The following is a 25,755-nucleotide window of genomic DNA, read 5'->3' as shown; positions in this document are numbered from 1 at the left end:
CAATGAAGAGTGGCACCTGCTTGCCACAACTAGAGGAAGCCCACGCACAGCAATGAAGACCCAGTGCAGCCAAAAATAAATAAATTAAATACATAAAAACAAACAAAAATTTGAAATTATAGCTTTATTGAGATATAATTCACGTGCCAGACCTGTTTTTCTAAATCTGTTTAAAGTGTATAAGTCAACAAGTTTCAGTATATTCTCAGATTTGAATCACCACAAATCATGTAATTTTATAATGTTTCTACCCCCAAAAAGAAACTTGTACCCATTATCAGTCACTCCCCATTTCTGGCCTATGATCCCGCCCCCTCCCCACACAGGCAACCACTAATCTGTAATTTATCTCTATAGATTTGCCTATTCTGGACATTCACGTAAATAGAATCATACAGCATGGGGTACAGGTACTCATTTAATTGACAGCCACACTTGCAATTAATCCCTCAAACATGGCAAATGCAAACGTTTTAAATTACTTACACAATGAAGCGATCAAGGCATCAGAATCTGTGATGTTTCCTACCAAAGACAAGTAGACAAAAGGGCCTTCCTAGAGAGACGAAAACGAAAACATGCTCTAATTTAGCATCACAACCACAGGATGGCGCCACAGCGTGGCCAGCGTCCCCTGCCCTGCCCCACACCACACAGTCCCGGGGTGTGCGTGTGGGTTCCTGGAGCCTGGCTCCCTGACCTTGGAAATGGATATGTCCAAAGGGAATGTTTATATAATAAATGTCAGTTTTCAATGATTGGCATTATAAAATCAGAGGTGTGCTCTGATGGGGAAAAAATAAGTTGAAGATTTTGCACAAGAAAAGAGCTTAAATGGTACATTAAATAAGCTAAACTCTGGATTAATCCAGGGATTTTACACCGTTGAGAAGTACCTCACAGTACTTCATTTTGTCTCACCTCAAAAAAATCCAACATCTCTCTTAACAGAAGTGGCATTCAAATATCTATATCAGAGCTGAACTAGTTCTTTTTCCTACACAAGGGCAAATTTAGGAAAATTAGAAATGTTTACAGGCTATATTTAAAATTTAAGGTAATGAAATAGCTGCAATTATACTTTGAACAACTTTTGTTCCTGGTCAATACAACCCTTCTCATTTCTTTTTACCAAAACGATCACTTATGTGACATCAAAATTGTGTCTCTTCCTAATCCCTAAGGTCACTTCTAGTACAACTTCCCAGAGGCAACCACACTTAACCACTTCTGTCTGTAGTTCTGGCAACTATTTTCGTAACACGTAATATACTTATATTACTATTTCTTTAGACATTATCAACTGACAGCCCATCCTGAAAAATTACAGTATAATTTACACTGTTTCCCCTCCCCTTCCCTTCTTCCAATTTTTGATAGTAGGGGAGGACAAACTTCCTTCTACCCTCTTAGGTTCTGTAGCTGGCCTAAGAATTAACCGACATAAACAGATTAAAAAGAAAAGCATACATATCTTATTTAATATTTTTACATATACATGGGAGTCTCTGAAGAGAAAATGAAGACCTGAATAAGCTGTTAGGCCCCAAAACTTATATGCCTTTTTACACAAAGAACAATAAACTGCAGGGATGTCACAAGACCAAGGGGCTTGAGCTGAGGACAGTAAATCGTGTGAAAGTGACTAGGAGATACATGGGAAGAAAGTAATGGAAGACAAGGGTTATGTTAGTAGGTTTATTTGTACAGGACCACTTCAGCATTGACGCCCAATACCCAGTGATAAGAATGTTCTTTTCTTCCTGGTAAAGGGAGGGCACCTTTCTCATGGGAAGTTCAAAGACCTGATTTTAGGTAGAAAGAGGGAGGTCAGAGAGCCCTTCCTGCATCTACAGTTTCTCAATTGCCTTCAGTTCAAAATAATCAATATGCCAAAGTGGTATATTTTGGAGTAGCATGTTCTGAATCCCTTTAATAGCTATATGAATTCTCTTTTTTTAAAAAAAAATTTATTTATTTATTTATTTATTTATTTTGGCTGTGCCGGGTCTTAGTTGCGGCATGCAGGATCTTTAATTGTGGCATGAGGGATCTAGTTCCCTGACCAGGGACTGAACCCGGGCCCCCTGCACTGGGAGCTTGGAGTCTTACCCATTGGACCACCAGGGAAGTCCCTATATGAATTCTCTTTAATTCTTCTATTAGTTATCCAAATGTGTAACTTACATAGTAAACTTTGGGGAATTCCCTGGCGGTCCAGTGGTTAGGACTTCTCGCTTTCACTGCCGAGGATGTGGGTTCAGTCCCTGGTCAGGGAACTAAGATCCTGCAAGGTGCTTGGTGCAGCCAAAACAAAAAAAAAAGAGTAAAACTTAAAGCCTCAGCTTACCCAGTCATCAATGTTGTGCAGTATCTGGACTTCTTACGATATCAGACAAGCATGAGAACACCCACCATCCTCTCTCCCTCTCCTCCCCACTTCCAAATCTCAACCTCTGTCCACTTTGCTTGTATGTTGTTGAAATTCACTGCATTTCCATTCAATCAACAGCATTTACAATATGGTGATTATGTAAATAGTGTTCACTGCAATGGGCCACAACTTCTTCCTGTACAAATCCAGTATTTTTGTCACTTAAGAAGAATGTGGCAAATGGAATATTTTTTCTTACACTCATACATTCCTCAAAATCAGGCTACATTTTATTTTATTTTTTTTCATGCTACATTTTAGTTTGCTTCATATTTGGGCCATGACTTTGTTAAAAGATATTTTTGTTTATGCTACAGTTTGTAATTGCCTTTCTTTTTCTCTAATTGAGAGAAGAAACCTGACTTTCTCCCCATCTCATTAATACATCTTCCAGCTTCTTATCCATTCCAATCTTTGCTGAACAGAGGCTTTGAAGCTGGTTTATTTTCTCTTTTCTTGACATTCTGTAAGTTACTTAATTGGTAAGTGTGGTTTATTTCAGATCATATGTAAAAATTATATTCCTTAAAGGAGATTTAAAAAAATTACATGTGAAAAAAAAAATTACATGTGAGATAAACAATGTTTTTAAACAAGAAGTACTCCCCATCTACTCTGCAACTCCTTATTTTCACCAATTGATCTTTTTATTTTTAGCAGAGCCATAGGAAATCCACACCACTTCCCTGGCATGACCTGGGAACTTTCTAGATAAAACACATCCACTGATTGGCCAGTAGGGGCCACAAGACTGAGCTGAATTTGATCCTCTCTAGGCCTCAGTACATCTATCTGTGAGATGAAGGACTTCCCAAAATTAGATTGTTGATCTCATCCTAAAACTAGATGTGACTTCCACTAGCAACCTCTTCAACTGGAGCCATCAGCAAACATGGACACAGACATCCAGTCTAGAATCTTTCCTCAGAAGCAATTCCCTGGGTAAGAGCAAGATGGAAACCTGGAATCTATAACATGCAGGACCCAGGAGTGTATACCAAATTTGTTCCCTTTTATATCTACCTGTTGGAGTTCTACTCCTTTTTCAAATCCCAGCTCAAACCCTCCTTTTACCAAGAAACCTTCCCAAACTTCTTGGTAAAAATTAATTTCTCACTCTCCCTTGTTACTAAATTTGTGTTTCTGTAATCAACTGTCTGCTGGTGGTGGATCTCCAGTCCCCATTAGATCATACATCTTGGAGGCCTGGGATGTTGCCTTCTCTGTCTTAGAATCCTCAAGAACCCAGGGTGATATTTTGTGTTCAGTGTCTGCTAACTTTGATTTAATGACAAGTCCACGTAATGAATTACTTAGAAAGAAAGGTGCCCTGTGGGGCTTTTAGAAGGCACTATATATTTCTTACTATATTACTACTCTAAGTGTAAAGGCAGCATAGCATATAAAGTATAATGAACATATCCACCCTCCAAATGCTGATCAGATGTTACCTCTTCCAGGAAACAAGCCTTCACTAATTCCCCTGATAGGAGGTAGATGTCTTTCCTGAACAGAATCCTGCTTAATTTATCTCCTCCTCAAAACCATCAGTTCTTTAGGGTAAGTCTTTGCCTTTGTCTCTGTATTCCAGATGCCTGATAGATGGGACATGCTAATAAATGATTACTAAAAGAATAAGAAATAAAAGGAAGGGTGGAGGGAATGAGTTAAAAGAAAAAACAAAACACAAACCCAATTTAATTAGAAAATGGGCAAAAGAAATGAAGAGACATTTCACCAAAGAGAATATACAGGTAGCAAATAAACATATGAAAAGATGTTCAACATTGTTAGCCATCAGGGAAATGCCAATTAAAACCACAATGAGAGGACTTCCCTGGTGACACAGTGCTTAAGAACCCGCCTGCCAATGCAGGGGACACGTGTTCAAGCCCTGGTCCAGGAAGATCCCACATGCCGCGGAGCAACTAAGCCTGTGTGCCACAAGTACTGAGCCTGCGCTCTAGAGCCCACGAGCCACATCTACAGAGCCCGCATGCCACAGCTACTGAAGCCCACACGCCTAGAGCCCGTGCTCCGCGACAAGAGAAGCAACCACAATGAAGAGTAGCCCCCGCTCGCCTCAACTAGAGAAAGCCCGCGTGCAGCAACAAAGACCCAAAACAGCCATAAATAAATAAATAAATAAATAAATAAATAAATAAATAAACCACAATGAGATATTACTATCTGTCGGAATGTCTAAAATAAAAAATAGTGGCAGTACCAAATGCTGATGAGGATGTGGAGAAAATGGATCACTCATACATTTCTGGTGGGATGAAAATGGAACAGCCTCCCTGGAAAACCTGAGTTTGGCAGGTTCTTAAAACTAACATGCAATTACCATATGATCTAGCAATTGCACTCGGGCATTTATCCCAGAAAAATAAAAACTTATGTTCACACAAAAACATGTACACAAATGTTGATAGCAGCTTTTTTGGTAATAGCTAAAAACCAAATGTACTTCAAAAGGTATATGGTTAAATAGACCATGGTACATTTATACCTTGGACTACTCCCCAGCAATAGGAAAGAACCAGCTACTGACACACTCAATACCTTGGATGGATCTCCAGGGAATCATGCTGATTGAAAAAGTCAACCCCAAAAGGTTACATACTCTATAATTCCATTTATATAACACTTTTTGAAATGATAAATTTTAGAAACGGAGGACATATTAGTGGTTTCCAGGGTTAAGGGGTGGAGGGAGGGGAAGTGCAGGTAGTTACAAAAGAAAAATACTAGGGATCGTCATGGTGTTGGAACTGTTCGGTATCTGACTGTTGTGGTTGAATACACAAGCCTACCTGGTCAGTACAATGGTGTAGAACTTAACACACATGCACACACACACACACACATAAGTGCAAGCAAAACTAAGGAAATCTGATTAAGGTCAGTGGATTGTCAATGTCAGTGTCCTGGTTGTGATATTATACTATAATTTTGAAAAACATTCCCATTGGAGGAAACTGGACAAAGTGCACAAGGGATCTCTGTTATTTTTTAACAACTGTATGTCAATCTCTAAACTGACCATAAGGTCAATTATTTCTAAAAAAATTTATTAAAAAAACCCAGACAGGTAGAAAGAGAGACATGGAAGAAAGAGTAACATTACTAATTAATAACATTAAACAAAATCGTCAGGACCTTTTTCTTTAGAGTAAGCTGGGCCCTGGCCTCAGAGAGCTTGTCATCTAGTTGTGTTACACTGACATTCTGCTCAATAACGATTGGAGGAAGATGAGGGAGCAGTGGCTGGGACAGTAAGGGAAGACTTCCAGGAGGCAGCGGGCCTCTAAGCCTGTGTACAAGCTGCTCTTCCACCTAGAGTATGCGTGCCTGGCTTCCCCCCCCAAAAAAAGTATGTAAATATTATGGATTTTTAAAATCATGGTAAAATATACATAACATAAAATTTACCATTTTACCCATTTTAAGTTTTCAATTCAGTGGTATTAAGTATATTCACACTGTTGTGCAGCCATCACCACCATCCACCTCCAGAACTTTTTCATCTTCCCAAACTGAAACTCTGTTCCCATTAAACAATAACTTCCCACCCCGTCTTCCCCCCAGCCGCCGGTGGCCACCATTCTATCTCTGCCTCTAGGACTCTGATTACTCTAGGTACCTCATTTGTCTTTTGTGTCTGACATTTCACTTAGGATAATATCTACCCTCGAGGTACATCCATGTTGTAGTATGTGTTACAATTTCATGTCTTTTTCAGACTGAATAATATTCTATTGTATGTATACACCACACTTTGTTTATCTATTCATCTGCTGATGAACAACTAGGTAGGTTGTTTCTACCTTTCGGTTACCATGAATAAGCTGCTATGAATACTGGTGTGCAAGTATCTGTTTGAGTCCCTAGTTTCAATTCCTTTGGCTATTTAGGTAGAAGTGGAATTGTTGGATCATATGGTAATTCTATGTTTTACTTTTTTTTTTTTTATTTGACCTTTTTAAAAAATTTTTTTGATTTTTTAATGTATTTTATTTATTTTTTGGCCACGCGGCATTTGGGATCTTAGTTCCCCGACCAGGGATCGAACCCGTGCCCCCTGCATCGGAAGTGTGAAGTCTTAACCACTGGACTGCCAGGGAAGTTCCTGTTTTACTTTTTGAGGAACCCTCATGCTATCTTACACAGTGGCTGCACCATTTAGCATTCCCAACAGCAGTACACCAAAGTTCCAAATTTCTCCACATCCTTGCCAACACTCGTTATTTTCCTTTGCTGTTGCTGTTTTTTATAATAGACATCCTAATGGGTGTAAAGTGGTATCTCATTGTGGTTTTGATTTGCATTTCCCTAATGACTACTGATCTTACGGCTTATTGGCCATTTGTATTATCTTCTTTGGAGAAATGTCTGTTCAAATCTTTTGCCCATTTTTTAACTGTTTATTTGTCGTTAAGAATATAAATGTTTTTCAGTGGAGAGATCACCACTTGGTACTTGAACTTGATGGACTAGACTGCCCCATGGGCATGAGTAACCAATTATTCTGCTGAAGTCAAAGCACTTGGCAGAGCAGAGTAGGGGCCACTATCAAAGGGCAAGATCTGCCAGTCCATCATGGGGAGCAAGCGGTCTGCAGCGAATCTTGAGTGCCTTTACTCTCTTGTCACCTGATAAACTCCTCTGCAGTCTTTATTTATTTTTAATTTATTAATTTATTTATTTTTGGCTGCACTGGGTCTTTGTTGCTGTGCGCAGGCTTTTCTCTAGTTGTGGCGAGCGGGGGCTACTCTGTTGTGGTGCATGGGCTTCTCATTGTGGTGGCTTCTCTTGTTGCGGAGCACAGGCTCTAGGCGCCTGGGCTTCAGTAGTTGTGGCATGTGGGCTCAGTAGTTGTGGCTCGCGGGATCTAGAGCGCAGGCTCAGTAGTTGTGGCGCATGGGCTTAGTTGCTCTGTGGCATGTAGAATCTTCCCAGACCAGGGCTTGAACCCGTGTCACCTGTATTGGCAGGTGGATTCTTAACCACTGCGCCACCAGGGAAGCCCACCTCTGCAGTCTTTAAAACCCCAGTGACTTCTCTCCACTGTGCTACCTCTTAACCTGGACACAATTCTACCACTCACTTACCAGACTGCACGATAATGGTTTGTTTTTCTGTCTGTTTCTCCTTCTAGCAAAGCTCAATTGCAGGACCAGGTGTTGATTAATGCAATTTACCTGGAATACATGGATGGTGAGCTTTAACAGACAATCCTAGGCTGAATCTGCAAACTTTGTACAGCTATCCTTGAATCATGTAGAATTGGCCGGGTCTCCTAATTTCTCTGTCTGCAGTTTTTTCTTAGCTATAACAGAGATGAAATGGATCCAGACACATGGTTTTCAAAGGTCTTTGGGTAAAACATTTGCTATGTGGAGAAAATGCTCTTGTGTGAAAGGAGAAATAGGATGGCCGCAGACTTGGGGCAGGTCCGGTGGGTCAATGTAGACCTGGATGGTGCGATCGTTCTTCACAGGAACCCTGCCCTTGTGCTTTATGTAAAAAGGGCGCCGAACAGATGCACACACACTTGGCTTTCCTTCATAACATAGGCCATGTACCGTTAGCATTAGCAACTACTTGATTCTTCCCCCAAAACAACTCTAAGGGCTTCTAACCCTTCCCTACAACATCAGGTCCTGGTATGTCACACCACAGGAAGGACATTTAATTTAAAACCAGGAAAAGAACAAAGTGAAAAGGGGTAAGGTGTCAATATCAGGGTTCCAGGGAACTGATGTTCCATCTCTGGAAGGTTCTGTGATTCCAGGCTTGGTCTGATCTTGTCCTGTAAGGAACTCACCATGAGAAACGTAAATTGACAAACACAGGCCCACCACTATCTGCCGCTGAATCTCCACCAGTAGTAGACTCAGTGCAAAACTGAGCAAATCAGGGGCATAAGGCAGTGGTCCAACTTCAGAATGAGACCAGCTCTTATGAGCCTAAAGATTCTTTGGGGACTTCTGAACCAGATCTGTTCTAACCAAACAGGCCTGAGATCGAAGTCACTGGAAACATTAGTTGTTATTTGCCAAGGGCCAAAATTATCTGTAGAATTCTAGAGAATGGAAACAGACTTAGTTCCTCCCATGAATTCACATTTTATATCAAATGAGCCATAAAGCACTTTTTCTTCCCCCTTAAAATTATTTCTAGGCTCTGGAACACGAAGTTTATATTAACTTGCAGAATAAACCTGGAAGGTTATCAGCTCCAAAAGTCTTTAATCATAGTGTATGGTTAAGAACTAGCCATCCGGAACTAAAATTCATGTTTGAGCTCAACCACTACCTGGAGATTTTAAGGGTCAGATGAAAGGAGCTTGGTAAGCAGCAAAGGCCGTCGGTAGGGTGTTGCTGTAACTGGGAAGTAGGGCTTGAACCGGTGTACGGGTGAGAGCCCTGTGCTGCACGCTGGAGAGCTGGGTGAGCTTGAGCAAAAACAAGGACAGCAGATTTTATTTCTTACAGTCCCTGCTACCTTGACCTCGCTGAGCTTCAATTCCCTAATCAACATAAAGGAACAGAGTATAGCTCTCAACAGATGTTTGATGTATGAATGAAAGAGTCATGAGCAGAGTTAGACTAGATCTCCATCTTCACCTTTTCAGAGTGTCTCTTACTGACTGGAAGCCCTGAATGCAGCACCTGGTCCACTGACCTCACTGGTGAGGTCGATGAGAGTAGACTCCCTGAATGACTGGCTGGGCGTGAGGATGTCTTCAAGAATTCCTGTGCTATTATTGTAGTAATTCCTACCATCGTCTGAGAGGCAGACACCTGTCCCCTAAGAAGCACAACGTGAATTTTCCGAGATAGGCTTACTCAGGACGTAGGAGCAAAATGATAGGAGGTCTGGATTCCCTTTAAAGTACTTCAGCAATAACAAAAGAAAAAGGGGGAGGGAGGGAGAAAAAGAAAAAGCAAGTGCAGCAAAATTTGAAAACGCCAAACCTATTCATTATACTATTCTCTCTACATTTGTGAATGTTTGAAATTTTTCACAGTAAAACTTAATTTTTTTTTTAATATTTATTTATTTCTTTATTTATTTGTGGCTGTGTTGGGTCTTCGTTTCTGTGCGAGGGCTTTCTCCAGTTGCGGCGAGTGGGGGCCACTCTTCATCGTGGTGCGCGGGCCTCTCACTATCGCGGCCTCTCTTGTTGCGGAGCACAGGTTCCAGACACGCAGGCTCAGCTGCTCCGCGGCATGTGGGATCTTCCCAGACCAGGGCTCGAACCCGTGTCCCCTGCATTGGCAGGCGGATTCTTAACCACTGCACCACCAGGGAAGCCCAGTAAAACTTAATTTTAAAAAGATATATAGGGCTTCCCTGGTGGCGCAGTGGTTGAGAATCCGCCTGCCAATGCAGGGGACACGGGTTCGAGCCCTGGTCTGGGAAGATCCCACATGCCGCGGAGCAGCTGGGCCCGTGAGCCACAATTACTGAGTCTGCGCGTCTGGAGCCTGTGCCCCGCAACAAGAGAGGCCACGATAGTGAGAGGCCCGCGCACTGCGATGAAGAGTGGCCCCCGCTTGCCACAACTAGAGAAAGCCCTCGCACAGAAACGAAGACCCAACACAGCCATAAATAAATAAAAATAAATAAAAATTAAAAAAAAAAAAAAAAAAAAGATATATAGCACCTTGTCAAAAAAGAACTGTTGCCCCTCGCGTTTCTGGACTCCTGACTCAGGACCCCGTGGTCCCAGAGGCCCTCGGCCTTCGTGCTTCTAACACACCAGTGGGGCCCCCGGACCACGGTCAGGAGCACCTGGGACTCCACTGCCTGAACCTCAGCCCTCCCAGGATCCCCTCCAGACCCCAAGCCGCCTGGGTGTTGGGTCTGGATCAGCCGGGGCTGGCACAGCTGAGGTGAAACCAGGTGAGGGGTGCGGCACACTGCACGCAGAGCGAGCACGGCACGGAAGCCGTTTGTTATCCTTCTCCTCTTCGGATGCACTTTAATATCAAACAAACCGGTGTTTCAACAGTCACTGCTATGAGTCTCCAGGTTACTCCAGCCTCAATAAACCACAGGGCAAAACTGCTCACCTTCTGCCAGCCCCACAGTGTCCTACACACACACACAGACACACGGACACTTGCACAGAAGGGATAAAAAGTAAGGAGAGCCAGTGGTCATGACCAAAAAAAGAAAGGGAGAAAAAAAAAACCACAGTTACAGAAAGATAGAGAAGATGAAAAGGCAGAGGGCTATGTACCAGATGAAGGAACAAGAAAAAACCCCAGAAAAACAACTAAATGAAGTGGAGATAGGCAACCTTCCAGAAAAAGAATTCAGAATAATGATAGTGAAGATGATCCAGGACCTCGGAATAAGAATGGAGGCAAAGATTGAGAAGATGCAAGAAATGATTAACAAAGACCTAGAAGAATTAAAGAACAAACAAACAGAGATGACCAATACAATAACTGAAATGAAAACTACACTAGAAGGAATCAATAGCAGATTAACTGAGGCAGAAGAACGGATAAGTGACCTGGAAGACAGATTGGTGGAATTCACTGCTGCAGAACAGACTAAAGAAAAAAGAATGAAAAGAAATGAAGACAGCCTAAGAGACCTCTGGGACAACATTAAACGCAACAACATTCGCATCATAGGGGTCCCAGAAGGAGAAGAGAGAGAGAAAGGACCAGAGAAAATATTTGAAGAGATTACAGTCGAAAACTTCCCTAACATGGGAAAGGAAATAGCCACCCAAGTCCAGGAAGCGCAGAGAGTCCCATACAGAATAAACCGAAGGAGAAACACGCTGAGACACATAGTAATCAAAGTGGCAAAAATTAGAGACAAAGAAAAATTATTGAAAGCAGCAAGGGAAAAATGACAAATAACATACAAGGGAACTCCCATAAGGTTAACAGCTGATTTCTCAGCAGAAACTCTGCAAGCCAGAAGGGAGTGGCATGATATACTTAAAGTGATGAAAGGGAAGAACCTACAACCAAGATTACTCTACCCGGCAAGGATCTCATTTAGATTTGATGGAGAAATCAAAAGCTTTACAGACAAGCAAAAGCTAAGAGAATTCAGCACCACCAAACCAGCTCTACAACAAATGCTAAAGGAACTTCTCTAAGTGGGAAACACAAGAGAAGAAAAGGACCTACAAAAACAAACCCAAAACAATTAAGAAAATGGTCATAGGAACATACATATCGATAATTACCTTAAACGTGAATGGATTAAATGCCCCAACCAAAAGACATAGACTGGCTGAATGGATACAAAAACAAGACCCATATATATGCTGTCTACAAGAGACCCACTTTAGACCTAGGGACACATACAGACTGAAAGTGAGGGGATGGAAAAAGATATTCCATGCAAATGGAAATCAAAAGAAAGCTGGAGTAGCTATACTCATATCAGATAAAATAGACTTTAAAATAAAGAATGTTACAAGAGACAAGGAAGGACACTACATAATGATCCAGGGATCAATCCATGAAGAAGATATAACAATTATAAATATATATGCACCCAACATAGGAGCACCTCAATACATAAGGGAACTGCTAACAGAAAAAAAAAAAAAAAAAAAAAAAAAAAAAGAAAGGGAAAAGAGCTCTCATTATTCACACTCCGTTTTCAAATTACCTACGCCCTTCTGGTGAACGACCAGCCATCAAAATGCCAGCCCTGGTGTCCTGGCTCTGGGTGACATGCTGAGAGAATTCTCTCTTGTTGTCCAGTTAAGTCTGCAGAGAAGCTGCGCAGAGTGGGCTTTTGCTCACGCTGATAAGGGCTCTTTTCCTGTCACAGCTCACCTGTCCTACCCAATGTCGGGGCTCCCAACACCCACGGCATGCTAACTTTCCATCAGATTTTTCTTTACTCTTCTGACGTCCCTTCTGGTGGTGTACATTTACTATTTTAACTAGTAAAAATTATTAAAGGGATACATGCTGAAAGTTTAAAAAAAATTACAAAAAGCTATAAAGTGAAAGGTAAAAGTCTCTCTCCTGACCCCCAATCTCATCCTCCTGAGATACCACTGTTGAGCTCCACAGTAGCCTTCAAGAAATTTTTCATGTATATGTTATTATGTAGCTACAAATACTTAAAATACTTTCTCCTTGCCATTAGTTTTTCTACTGTTAAGCTAGAGGGTGATGAGGAAAATTCCACAATGTTTATTGACTTAAAAATTTTTTAAGTTCTGTGTATCAGGAATTTTGGTTTAAAAAACATAGGAAAGTTCATACTAGATGCTCTAAAATGTGACCGAACTATACCTATCTAATTGAGTTGCCAACAAAATCAGCTTAAAAGCTAAAATGTATCATGGCAAATAAATTAAGTAACAGAGGTCAGTCTCATTTTTCACTTAAGGTATTCCAGACATGTAATTCTAACAACGGATTTTATAGACTTTAAGACAGCTACAAATCAAAGCTCAGATTAAAAAAAAAAAGTGCTTGAAAAAAAAGAAAGTGCTTGAGCTAGGCAAGCTTCTACTATCTATAATTCAATGACCATTTTGTAGAGAATGCTGTTTACTCATTTCACCCTTAATGAAAAATTTAGCAGCAAAAAGGCTTTATAGAAATAAAAGGGAACATACATTTTCTGTTTTGTAATTTGTGTTTGTACTTGTAAAGGCTGAATTTATACTTAAATATATTTGCAAGTTTTCTTTTTAAAGTGCGTTTGGATGAAGAACCAGAAAAACAGTGCAACATGCATTAAGACTGGGAGAAAAAAGTGGAATAAGAATAGAATCAGTACATAAATCCTGTCAAAATTTATTAGCATTTTCTGATCTGACTCACAAAATCTCAGCCTAATCAGACTTGATTTTTCCATGTCATGGCAACAGCATACATCATTGTTTCTGGAAGGATCAGCTGCTTCAGCCTCCTACAGTACCTCAATGACAAGGCTTTAGTGACTTCATAAACATATGCCGCCCAGCTGTCATCCACTTAATGAGATGACGACTTCCATTTGACGGAACCTGTCCTAGCAGATGGGCTGTCGCCTGACGTTAACAATGGACCGTGCTGGCCCTTTTGTGTACTTCAGGAGTGATACAGCCACACAAGTCCTATTGTTCCCACAACATAGCAGCTTAGCGTTTGATTTAGGACTTAAAGAATATTTCTCCCCTTTTAAGAATATACCCTTCTCTGCTGAGGCAGTTGTTACGATTAGAGATTTGAAACCTTCCAAGGCTCATCTTAATTGGACATGTGTGTTACCACATTATTACATAGGGATGGCATGAAAATTAAAAGTTAATCCAACTAAAGGATATGGCGAGGAGGGGTCACAAAAGGGACAGAGGAAGAATTAACATTTACTGAACTCTGCTAAACGCCAGGCACTGTGCCGGTGCCCTACATCCTTGCTATTCAAATGTGGTCCACAAACCACAGCATGAGTACCTCCTGGGAGCTTGTGACAAATGCAGAATCCCAGACCCTATCCCAGACCTATGGAGTCAGAATCTACATTATAAAAAGATCCCCAGGTGATTACTATGCACAGTCAAGTTTGAGAAGCACGGCCCTAAATTACAAAGCTTTATTTGATCCTATAACAACAATTTGAAGAAAATATTATTTCTATACTTTATAGACATGGCCCCCAAATTCATGTTGAAATCCTTCCCCCGAAAGATGATGGTATTAGGAGGTGCTTAAGCCTTGAGGGTGGAACCATCATGAATGGGATCAATGCCTTATAAAAGGGGCTCCTGAGAGACCCCTAGTCCCATCCACCCAGGTGCCAGCTATGAACCAGGAAGCAGGTTCTCACCTGACCATGCTGGTGTCCTGATCTCTGACTTCCAGCCTCCAGAACTGTGAGAAATAAATTTCTGTTGTTTATAAGCCACCCAGTCTGTGGTATTTTGTTATAGCAGCCTGAAAGGATTAACACAGTAAGGAAACCAAGACAGAAAAAGTCCTTTCTTCCTTTTTTTTTAAACATACATTTTGCTTTTCATTTCTCTTTGCTGCCAAAAGGGTTTAATGCAAAATACGAGTCTTAGCAAACAATGAAATAAATAGTTGTACATTTTTACTATGCAATAAAGGGGGAAACCACTGTAGCGAGAATCTTGACTTTTCTGTACATGCTCTGCAAAGACTCCTCAGCCTGTACTTCTCACACACGTTTAATGCACATATATTCCATAATGCACATATATTCCTTCCTTCCCCTCCGCGTGACAGAAAGGGTTTTCAGCAGGGAAAGGGGTGCTGCCCAAGGTTTCACAGGTGGGAAATGGCTGGGCCAGCTGCACCAGCACATCGTTGGACCCCAAAGCCCATAATCTTCCCACCTGCCCACTCTGCCCAGGGCTTCTTGAATAACAGTCAGACCTCCTCTGTAACAGCCCTGCGTAACCAGCACCGCCCTTGAAAGGCAGCCTGTGGCGTGTGTGAGGGTGAGCGACAGGACAGAGAAGCGCCAGGAAACCATGTCGTGAGAAACAGTGGAGCTGTTTTATAGACCCGGGATGCAACTTCCCTTTGGGTTACACAAGAGGGCACAAGTAGGACCCTAGAAGTAGAAGTCATAAGGAGGCTAATTTTAGCTCAACATAAGGAAACATTTTCTTGTAACTAGAGCTATTCTATCTTGGAAAGACGGCACTGACAAAGTTTTCAAGCAAAGGGTGGATGACCCAACATCTGTCTGGACTCTTTAGTAAAATTCCTATACAAGGGGGAGGACCCAACATCTGTCTGGACTCTTTAGTAAAATTCCTATACAAGGGGGAGGCCGGCCTATTTGGCTCCTAAAGGCCCTTGCTCGACTATGGCGGCTTTCTCACTTGCCACACACAGTACTGGGCATTCCCTTATTTTATTTTATTTTCTGAATATCTTTTGGCCACAGGACACGTGGGATCTTAGTTCCCTGATCGGGGATTGAACCCGCATCCCCTGCATTGGAAGTGCAGAGTCTTAACCACTGGACCGCCAGGGAAGTCCCTGGGTGCTCCTTTAGATGTGTGGGTCACGATGCACGCTGTGCCCAGCATGGCTCCACCCCCAGTTCCCATGGGCTGGACCGTGTTCTACACTGTGACGGCCACTCCTTTGGCTGTAGGTGATTGGATCAGAGGATCAGGAGGGACAAGGAGGAAGGCAGTGCACAGGCTGGGCCTGGCCGACAAAGCAGCCTACCCAAAATGCCACCCTCAAACACAGATGAGCTGGGCTCGTGAAATGCTTACTCTCTGGAACACAAACTCAGAAACAGGGAATGAATCCAATCAGATTCTGAAAATTAATATGTAGGAGAGGTCAGGAGAGGCCAAGAACAAATCAACATTATGAATGAACTCAAGTTACCAGGAGACATGGTGTATTAGTTTGGTTGGGCTGCCACAAAAAAGTACCACAAACTGGGTGGCTTAAAACCACAAATACTTATTATCTCACAGTTCCAGAGGCTGGATGTCCAGGTTGAAGGTGTCAGCAGGGTTGGTTTCTTCTGAGGGCTGCAAGGGAGACTCTGTTCCATGCCCCTCCTTCTACACCTTCTAGGGGCTTGATGGCAAACTTTGGCGTTCCTTGGCTTGTAGAAGCATCACTCTGATCTGTGCCTTCATGTTCACATAGTGTTCTCCCCGTGTATATGTCCCTACATCCAAATTCCCCCCTTTTATAAAGACACCAGTCGTTATTAGGTGAGGAACCATGCTAATGACCTCATTTTTTTCCTAATGACTTCATTTTAAGTTAATTACACCTGTAAAGACCAGATCTCTAAATAGGGCCACATTCTGAGGTCATGGGGGTTAGGACCCCAACATGGGTTTTTTTGGTAGGGACACAATTCAACCCACATGGATATGGGTAGAGGCTGGACTTCCCAGCCTCAAGAACATGAGAAATAAATGTCTGTTGTTTAAGCCACCCAGTCGGTGATATTTTTGTTATATCGACCCTAGCAGACTAAGACACTAAATGCTGGTGAGAATGTGGAGCAACTGGAATGCTCAAGTATTGCTGGTGGGAATGGAAAATGGTAGAGCCACTTTGGAAAATAGTTTGGCAGTTTCTACTCTAGTTAAAGAATCCCACTCGTAGGCATTTATTTACACAGGAGAAATAATACATATGCCCACACAAAGACTTAGAAGTAGATACCCACAGCTGCCTTATTTATAACAGCCAAAAACTAGAAACAACCCTAATGTTAACTGGTAAATGGATAAATAAATTGGGATATAGCCATATACTGGGATACTAGTCAGCAGATCATGCTAAATGAAAGACTACATACTGTATGATTTCATTTATATGAAATTCTAGAAATGGCAAAACTTTAGTGACAATAAATCAGATTAGTGTTTCCTGGGGCCAGAGGTCAGGGCTGGGATCATCTACAAAGGGGCATAAGAAGACTTTCAAAAAGTGATGAAAATGTTCTATACTACTACTGTGATGGTGGTTGGTTGCATAACTCTATACAATCACCAAAATTCATCAGACCATATACAAAATGGGTGAATTTTATTGTATATAAATTAAAACTCAATAAAGCTGGAGGGGGAAAAAGAGAATTTAGAAAAGTGGCTGGTTACTATATAGATATAGATATAACCCGGTAATTTTCACTTATCACAATAGTCTGTTAGAATACAAAGGAGAAAACTCTCATAGTAGCAATAAAAATATAAAATATTTAGAAGTAAACTTTAAGAGACTGTAACAGAAGATTTAAACAAATTGAGATCCACTCAATTCTTAGAAGAGACTCAGTATTGCACAGATATCATTTAATCTCAAATTAATCTATACATTTAAGAAAATCCCAAATCAAAATACCAAATTTTAGAACTTGGCAAAATGAATCTAAAGTTCATCTGGAAGGATATATAGTAACGTGTTTGAAAAAGGGTGATAAGTTGGCTTCGTTGGCTATTCAAAAGCACTACAGGGGCTTCCCTGGTGGTGAAGTGGTTAAGAATCCGCCTGCCAATGCAGGGGACACGGGTTTGAGCCCTGGTCCGAGAAGATCCCACCTGCCGCAGAGCAACTAAGCCTGTGCACCATAACTACTGAGCCCGTGCGCCACAGCTACTGAGCCTGAGCTCTAGAGCCCGCGAGCCACAACTACGGAAGCCCTCACGCCTAGAGCCCGTGCTCCACAATAAGAGAAGCCACTGCAATGAGAAGCTCACGCGCTGCAACAAAGAGTAGCCCCAGCTCGCCACAACTAGAGAAAGCCCGCACGCAGCAACGAAGACCCAAGGCAGCCAAAAATAAAAATAAATAAAATAAATAAATCTTAAAAATAAAAAGCACTATAATGCTAAAATAGTAAGAAACAGAACTGAAACCAAAAGATTCATAAAATAAAACTAAATTTAAGAAAATCCCAAACATATCTACACATATAAAAGATTTTAGCATATGATAAAAATGGAATTTCAAGTAAGTGGAGAAAGAATGGATTATTCAATAAATGAAGTTGAGACACCTTCTTGCTCCCCCCCAGAAAAGTGTGTAATAAAATGTAAAATTACACATTTATAATTTAAATGTAAAATTATTTGCACTAACATATGACTATCTCTTTCAGATCAATAAGGAAAAGATGAACAGCCTCATAGGAAAACAGGCTATAGGGAATTCCCTGGCAGTCCAGTGGTTAGGACTCCATGCTTTCACTGCCGAAGGGCCAGGGTTCGATCCCTGGTCAGGGAACTAAGATCCCACAAGCTGCACAGCGTGGCAAAAGAAAAAGAAAAACAGGGTATAGGAGGTGGACCCAGGACTCAGCCCCAGATTCCTGTCCCAAAGCCTGGTACAGAACAGCAGAGCTGCCCTCCCTCAAGAAAACATGAGGCTCAGGCACTGAGGGTATCAGCTGTGATGAGGATGGAGCAAAGACTAGATACTCCTTTTTTCTGGGAATCATGTAAGTCTCCTGCATTCTCATGAGACTCTGCAAAAGAGAGAAGACCCCTAATAACTGAGGTTGAATTTATTTCCCACTCCCAGGCAGGACAGGAGCTTGCCAATTCAATTTATTTTTTTTCTCCAGCTGTATTAAGGTATAATTGACAAATAAAATTGTAAGATATTTAAAGTGTATAATGTGAATGTTTGATATAATTGTAACAGGATTCCCACAATCGAGTTAGTTAACACACCCATCACTTCACATATTTACCTTTTAAAATTTTTGATAAAAGAAAGATGAGCTATTTCTTATATGACACATTTTGTGGTGAAAAACTTATATCTCCTTAGACATACTTTTTGACTTGAATCTCAGGTTTGAAAATTGTCCTACAGAAGAAAAGACATCTGTTCAAGAATATTTATTGTAGTTTCTTGTTTGTTTTTAGGTGCAAAAAACAAAAACAAACAAAAAAACCCTGGGTTTCCTTGGTGGTGGAGTGGTTAAGAATCCGCCTGCCAATGCAGGGGACACAGGTTCGAGCCCTGGTCCAGGAAGATCCCACATGCCATGGAGCAACTAAGCCCGTGCACCACAACTACTGAGCCTGCACTCTAGAGCCCGCAAGCCACAACTACTAAGCCTCCGTGCCTGGAGCCCATGCTCCGCAACAAGAGAAGCCACCGCAATGAGAAGCCCAGAACTAGAGAAAGCCCGTGCACAGCAATGAAGACCCAATGCAGCCAAAAATAAATAAATTTTAAAAAAAATTTATTAAAAAAAAAACAAAACCCCAAACTGAAGGCTGCATGGTTGGTTCAATTATGGTATATCCATTCTATGGAAAAAGGATATTTTGACCCGGGTCCCCCAGAAAGTATCATGCTATGTTCTACTACTTTTATGGGGATTGCTATCCCAAGGAGGCAGAGGAGGGGAAATGGGAAATGGGACAAAGGAGAAGGATGAATCAGATATGAGGGTGCATTACTGGGATTAGTAACTCAGTAAGGCTGCTTAGTAACAAGCTAACTGATGTCTCAACCTTACATTTTTCTAGAGATTTTATGAACTACTGCTTCTTTGGGGAGTTCATCTTGGGGGAGGACGGAAGAAGAATTTATCCTGTAGTTCCCAAATACCACCGTCAAAGGTTCAGCCTGTGGGTAGGTGTGTGGGAGCTGAGTGGGTCCCCAGGATCTCACACTCGAGTGGCATCCAAGGGGCCTGGGGCAGGAGGTGGGAGCAGGTGCTGCCTGGCTGGGCCCCAACGAAGCTGGAGTTGGTCGCTGTCACGGTGGCAGGACTAGAGCATACTGTAATGGGTCCAATGAAGCCAAGAAGATCTGAGAGGATGCAAAAGAGGTATCTGATACAATATTGATACCTCGTACTGGATGAGTGTGAGAAAGTAGCTGATGGGAATATAAATGGGTACCATCTTTCTGAAATCTTTAAAAACTGGCTTCCCTTAGGGCCAGTAATTCTACTTCCAGGATTCATCCTGTGTAAATACCTAAGACAAGTGCATGAGAATGTACAGAGAGCATTCTATATAATTGCCAGCAACTGGGAAGAGCCTGTAAGTCCAACAATTAGGGATTGGTTAAATAGATTACACATAAAGTATAATGGAATCCTATGCAGTTATTTAAAATTATGAGGTAGTTCAATAGACTGATATGTATGGTCACTGAACATAGTTAAATGAAAAAAGTAACAAAGAATGAATAATATGATCCCATTTTTGTAAAGAGAATTCTAAAAAAATATTTATCTGGATATATGTTTTCATATAAATTCTGGAAGATTATTTATTTATCTATCTATTTGTCTAGGCTGTGCTGGGTCTTACTTGCTGCACACGGGATCTTTGTCGTGGCATGTGGGAGCTTTTTTTTTTTATTTTTCAGTCGTGGCATGCGAACTCTCAGTTGCGGCATGCACGCGGGATCTAGTTCCCCCAACCAGGGATCAAACCCGGGTCCCCTGCATTGGGAGCATGAAGTCTTACCCAATGGACCACCAGGAAAGTCCCTGGAAGACTATTAAGAATACTAATAAAAATTATCTCTAGGTAATTTTATCTTTTTCTTCCTTTTAGATATATAAATGTTATGTTTTGCAATGATTGTGGGAATATACGATTTAAATAAATTTTGTTTTAAAAGACTGTCTGACATAGAAAAAGAACTGACATTTTAGATATGTGAGCAATTTGAGGCTTAAAATGTAAATGACTGATACTGCTATAAATTGAAAGGATAGAATCATTCTTCCGTTCATTCAATATTAACAAATATTCCATAATAGCTCCTACAAACCAGGCAAACATGCCAGGTACTAGAGACAGAGGAAGACAAAATAGCTACAAATTGTGCTTAGTGTTATAAAGGAAAAAAGATATTTCCCTAGAGTATCTTTTCCATTTCAAAGTAAATAAATTTTAGTTGCATTAAAATTTTTTGAAGTATTTACATACTTCCTCCTTATACAAAAGATTTTACGTCAATTACAACAAAAACATTCATTAAATGGTAAAATATACATAATTTACCCTGAATTTGGATCAATAAGAATGTCTATATGCATATCCATCTTTTGTTGTTATTATAGAGCTTAATGTGATTCTGAGCTTCCAAGCAGCCAAAGTGAAAAGGAGAAACATTTATATTGTTCTTGCTGTCAGAGAGAAACAGACAGACTAATTTTCTTTAGGAGAAATTAAGCTTCTCCTAGCACTTATCTGTGAAAGAAATTTCTCATATGGGTTTCACATTGAGAGTGATATTAGTAACTATTATTCTCCAAATGAAACAATAGGAGAAAAACTCTGCTATTCCATAAGCTCTGAGAGGACAAGGGCCATCCATTTTGTTTGCTTCTAGCACAGCAAGACGCAAGTACCCCAGCAGGCACTCAAATTTTGTGGAAATGAGGAACAACAGAAAAACATGTCATTTCTGAGATGTGGCTAAATAGACAGCTATCCCTATTGCTAAGGAACATCCTTCTTCATGATGTTAGAAAACAGACTGAATTTTGGTCTGCAGAAGTACAAGGGCTGTCTACCCACACCCTAAATAATGGACAGTGGGTCATTATGGGTGCTATTCCCTAGGCTTTTAATTAGGCACCATTTCTAAGTTTATACTAAGGTTCTCCAGAGAAACAGAACCACTGGGAGATTATATCTATATCTAAATCTATATGTATATATAGGTCTATCTATCTACCTAGATCTATCTATCTATCTAAAGAGATTAATCATAAGGGACTGGCTTATGCAATTATGAAGGCTGACAAGTCCCACCATCTGCAGGGTGAGTCGTCAGCAAGCTAGAGACCCAAGAAAGCTAATGTAGTTCTAAGTCCAGAGGCCTGAGAACAGGGAGAACCAATGGTGGCGATCTAGTCTGAAGTCCAGCAGGCTTGAGACCCAGGAAAAGTCATTGTTTCAGTTCAAGTCCGAGGGCAGTACAAAGCCAATGTCCCAGTTTAAAGGTAGTCAGGCAGAAGGATTTCTTGCTGACTTGAGGAAAGGCCAGTGTTTTTGCTCTAGTCAGGCCTTCAATGGATGGGATGAAGCCCACCCATGTTAGGGAGGGCACTCTGCTTTACTCTACCAATTTAAATACTGACCTCATCCAAAAACACCCTCACAGAGACACCCAGAATAACGTTTGTCAAAATATCTGGGTACTGAGGAGCTTCAAGATGGCAGAGGAGTAAGACGTGGAGATCACCTTCCTCCCCACAGATACATCAGAAATACATCTACATGTGGAACAACTCCTACAGAACACTTACTGAACGCTGGCAGAAGACGTCAGACTTCCCAAAAGGCAAGAAACTCCCCACGTACCTGGGTAGGGCAAAATAAAAAAGAAAAAACAGAGACAAAAGAATAGGGACGGGACCTGAACCAGTGGGAGGGAGCCGTGAAGGAGGAAAGGTTTCCACGCACTAGGAAGCCCCTTCGCGGGCGGAGACTGTGGGTGGCAGAGGGGGGAAGCTTCGGAGCCACGGAGGAGAGCGCAGCCACAGGGGTGCGGAGGGCAAAGCGGAGAGATTCCCGCACAGAGGCTCGGTGCCGAGCAGCACTCACCAGCCCGAGAGGCTTGTCTGCTCACCCGCCGGGGCGGGCGGGGGCTGGGAGCTGAGGCTCGGGCTTCGGAGGTCAGATTCCAGGGAGAGGACTGGGGTTGGCGGCGTGAACACAGCCTGAAGGGGTTAGTGTGCCATGGCTAGCTGAGAGGGAGTCCGGGAAAAGGTCTGGATCTGCCTAAGAGGCAAGAGACTTTTTCTTGCCTCTTTGTTTCCTGGTGCGCGAGGAGAGGGGATTAAGAGCGCCGCTTAAAGGCGCTCCAGAGACGGGCGTGAGCCGCGGCTATCAGCGCGGACCCCAGAGACGGGCATGGAATGCTAAGGCTGCTGCTGCCGCCACCAAAAAGCCTGTGTGCGAGCACAGGTCACTCTCCACACTTCCCCTCCCGGGAGCCTGTGCAGCCCGCCACTGCCAGGCTCCCGTGATCCAGGGACAACTTCCCCGGGAGAACACACGGCACCTCAGGCTGGTGCAATGTCACTCTGGTCTCTACTGCCGCAGGCTCGCACCGCATCCGTACCCCTCACTCCCCCCAGCCTGAGTGAGCCAGAGCCCCCAAATCAGCGGCTCCTTTAACCCTGTCCTGTCTGAGTGAAGAACAGACGCCCTCAGGCGACCTGCACGCAGAGATGGGGGGGCAGACACCAAAAACAACGGGAACTACAAACCTGCAGCCTGCAAAAAGGAGACCCCAATCACAGTAAGTTAAGCAATATGAGGAGACAGAGAAACACACAGCAGATGAAGGAGCAAGGTAAAAACCCACCAGACCTAACAAATGAAGAGGAAATACGCAGTCTACCTGAAAAAGAATTCAGAATAATGATAGTACAGATGATCCAAAATCTTGGAAACAGAATGGAGAAAATACAAGAAACGTTTAACAAGGACCTAGAAGAACTAAAGAGTAAACAAACAGTGATGAACAACACAATAAATGAAATTAAAAATTCTCTAGAAGGAATCAATAGCAGAATAACTGAGGCAGAAGAACGGATAAGTGACCTGGAAGATAAAATAGTGGAAATAACTACTGCAGAGCAGAATAAAGAAAAAAGAATGAAAAGAACTGAGGACAGTCTCAGAGACCTCTGGGACAACATTAAATGCACCAACATTCGAATTATATGGGTCCCAGAAGAAGAAGAGAAAAAGAAAGGGACTGAGAAAATATTTGAAGAGATTATAGTTGAAAACTTCCCTAATATGGGAAATGGAATATTTAATCAAGTCCGGGAAGCATAGAGAGTCCCATACAGCATAAATCCAAGGAGAAACACGCCAAGATACATATTAATCAAACTATCAAAAATTAAATACAAAGAAAACATATTAAAAGCAGCAAGGGAAAAACAACAAATAACACACAAGGAAATCCCCATAAGGTTAACAGCTGATCTTTCAGCAGAAACTCTGTAAGCCAGAAGGGAGTGGCAGGACATAATTACAGTGATGAAGGGGAAAAACCTACAACCAAGATTACTCTACCCAGCAAGGATCTCATTCAGATTTGATGGAGAAATTAAAACCTTTACAGACAAGCAAAAGCTAAGAGAATTCAGCATCACCAAACCAGCTTTACAACAAATGCTAAAGGAACTTCTCTAGGCAGGAAACACAAGAGAAGGAAAAGACCTACAATAACAAACCCAAAACATTTAAGAAAATGGTAATAGGAACATACATATCGATAATTACCTTAAATGTAAATGGATTAAACGTTCCCACCAAAAGACATAGACTGGCTGAACAAATACAAAAACAAGACCTGTATATATGCTGTCTACAAGAGACCAACTTCAGACCTAGGGACACATACAGACTGAAAGTGAGGGGATGGAAAAAGATATTCCACAAAAATGGAAATCAAAAGAAAGCTGGAGTAGCAATACTCGTCTCAGATAAAATAGACTTTAAAACAAAGACTATTACAAGAGACAAAGAAGGACACTACATAATGATCAAGGGATGAATCCAAGAAGAAGATATAACAATTGTAAATATTTATGCACCCACCATAGGAGCACATCAATACATAAGGCAAATACTAACAGCCATAAAAGGGGAAATCGACAGTAACACAATCATAGTAGGGGACTTTAACACCCCACTTTCACCAATGAACAGATCATCCAAAATGAAAATAAATAATGAAACACAAGCTTTAAATGATACATTAAACAAGATGTACTTAATTGATATTTATAGGACATTCCACCCAAAAACAACAGAATACACATTTTTCTCAAGTGCTCATGGAACATTCTCCAGGATAGATCATATCTTGGGTCACAAATCAAGCCTTGGTAAATTTAAGAAAATTGAAATCGTATCAAGTATCTTTTCCAACCACAATGCTATGAGACTAGATATCAATTACAGGAAAAGATCTGTAAAAAATACAAACACATGGAGGCTACACAATACACTACTTAATAACGAAGTGATCACTGAAGAAATCAAAGGGGAAATCAAAAAATACCTAGAAACAAATGACAATGGAGACACAACGACCCAAAACCTATGGGATGCAGCAAAAGCAGTTCTAAGAGGGAAGTTTATAGCAATACAAGCCTACATCAAGAAACAGGAAACATCTCGAATAAACAACCTAACCTTGCACCTAAAGCAATTAGAGAAAGAAGAGCAAAAAACCCCCAAAGCTAGCAGAAGGAAAGAAATCATAAAGATCAGATCAGAAATAAATGAAAAAGAAATGAAGGAAACAATAGCAAAGATCAATAAAACTAAAAGCTGGTTCTTTCAGAAGATAAACAAAATTGATAAACCATTAGCCAGACTCATCAAGAAAAAAAGGGAGAAGACTCAAATCAACAGAATTAGAAATGAAAAAGGGGAAGTAACAACTGACACTGCAGAAATACAAAGGATCATGAGAGATTACTACAAGCAACTCTATGCCAATAAAATGGGCAACCAGGAATGGACAAATTCTTAGAAATGCACAACCTTCCAAGACTGAACCAGGAAGAAACAGAAAATATCAACAGACCAATCACAAGCACTGAAATTGAAACTGTGATTAAAAATCTTCCAACAACAACAAAATCTTCCAACAAACAAAACCCAGGACCAGATGGCTTCACAGGCGAATTCTATCAGACATTTAGAGAAGAGCTAACACCTATCATTCTCAAACTCTTCCAAAATATAGCAGAGGGAGGAACACTCCCAAACTCATTCTACGAGGCCACAATCACTCTGATACCAAAACCAGACAAAGATGTCACAAAGAAAGAAAACTACAGGCCAGTATCACTGA

General features: G+C 41.4%; 1 protein-coding gene across 10 annotated transcripts in view; it reads right to left on the bottom strand.

Annotated features, from left to right (window-relative positions):
• EBPL (EBP like) overlaps nucleotides 1-25,755 on the bottom strand; it is a 78,814-nt gene that overhangs the window by 44,358 nt on the left and 8,701 nt on the right. For 9 of the 10 annotated variants that reach the window (XR_009498828.1, XR_009498833.1, XR_009498829.1 and 6 more), the window contains exons 2-3: nucleotides 7,549-7,638; nucleotides 487-556 (exon numbers count right to left, since the gene is read on the bottom strand). Coding sequence is in view for 4 of the 10 variants with exons in the window: in XM_059903350.1 (XP_059759333.1) it covers nucleotides 487-556; nucleotides 7,549-7,638 (160 nt within the window). In the remaining 6 variants the exon portion in view is untranslated. The remainder of the gene's footprint in view (nucleotides 1-486; nucleotides 557-7,548; nucleotides 7,639-25,755) is intronic. The other variant, XM_059903349.1, reaches the window with a different exon arrangement.

Source organism: Balaenoptera ricei, chromosome 18 (genome assembly GCF_028023285.1).
Source record: "Balaenoptera ricei isolate mBalRic1 chromosome 18, mBalRic1.hap2, whole genome shotgun sequence".
Taxonomy (NCBI): Eukaryota; Metazoa; Chordata; class Mammalia; order Artiodactyla; family Balaenopteridae; genus Balaenoptera; species Balaenoptera ricei.
This window is presented reverse-complemented; position numbering and strand designations above follow the sequence as displayed.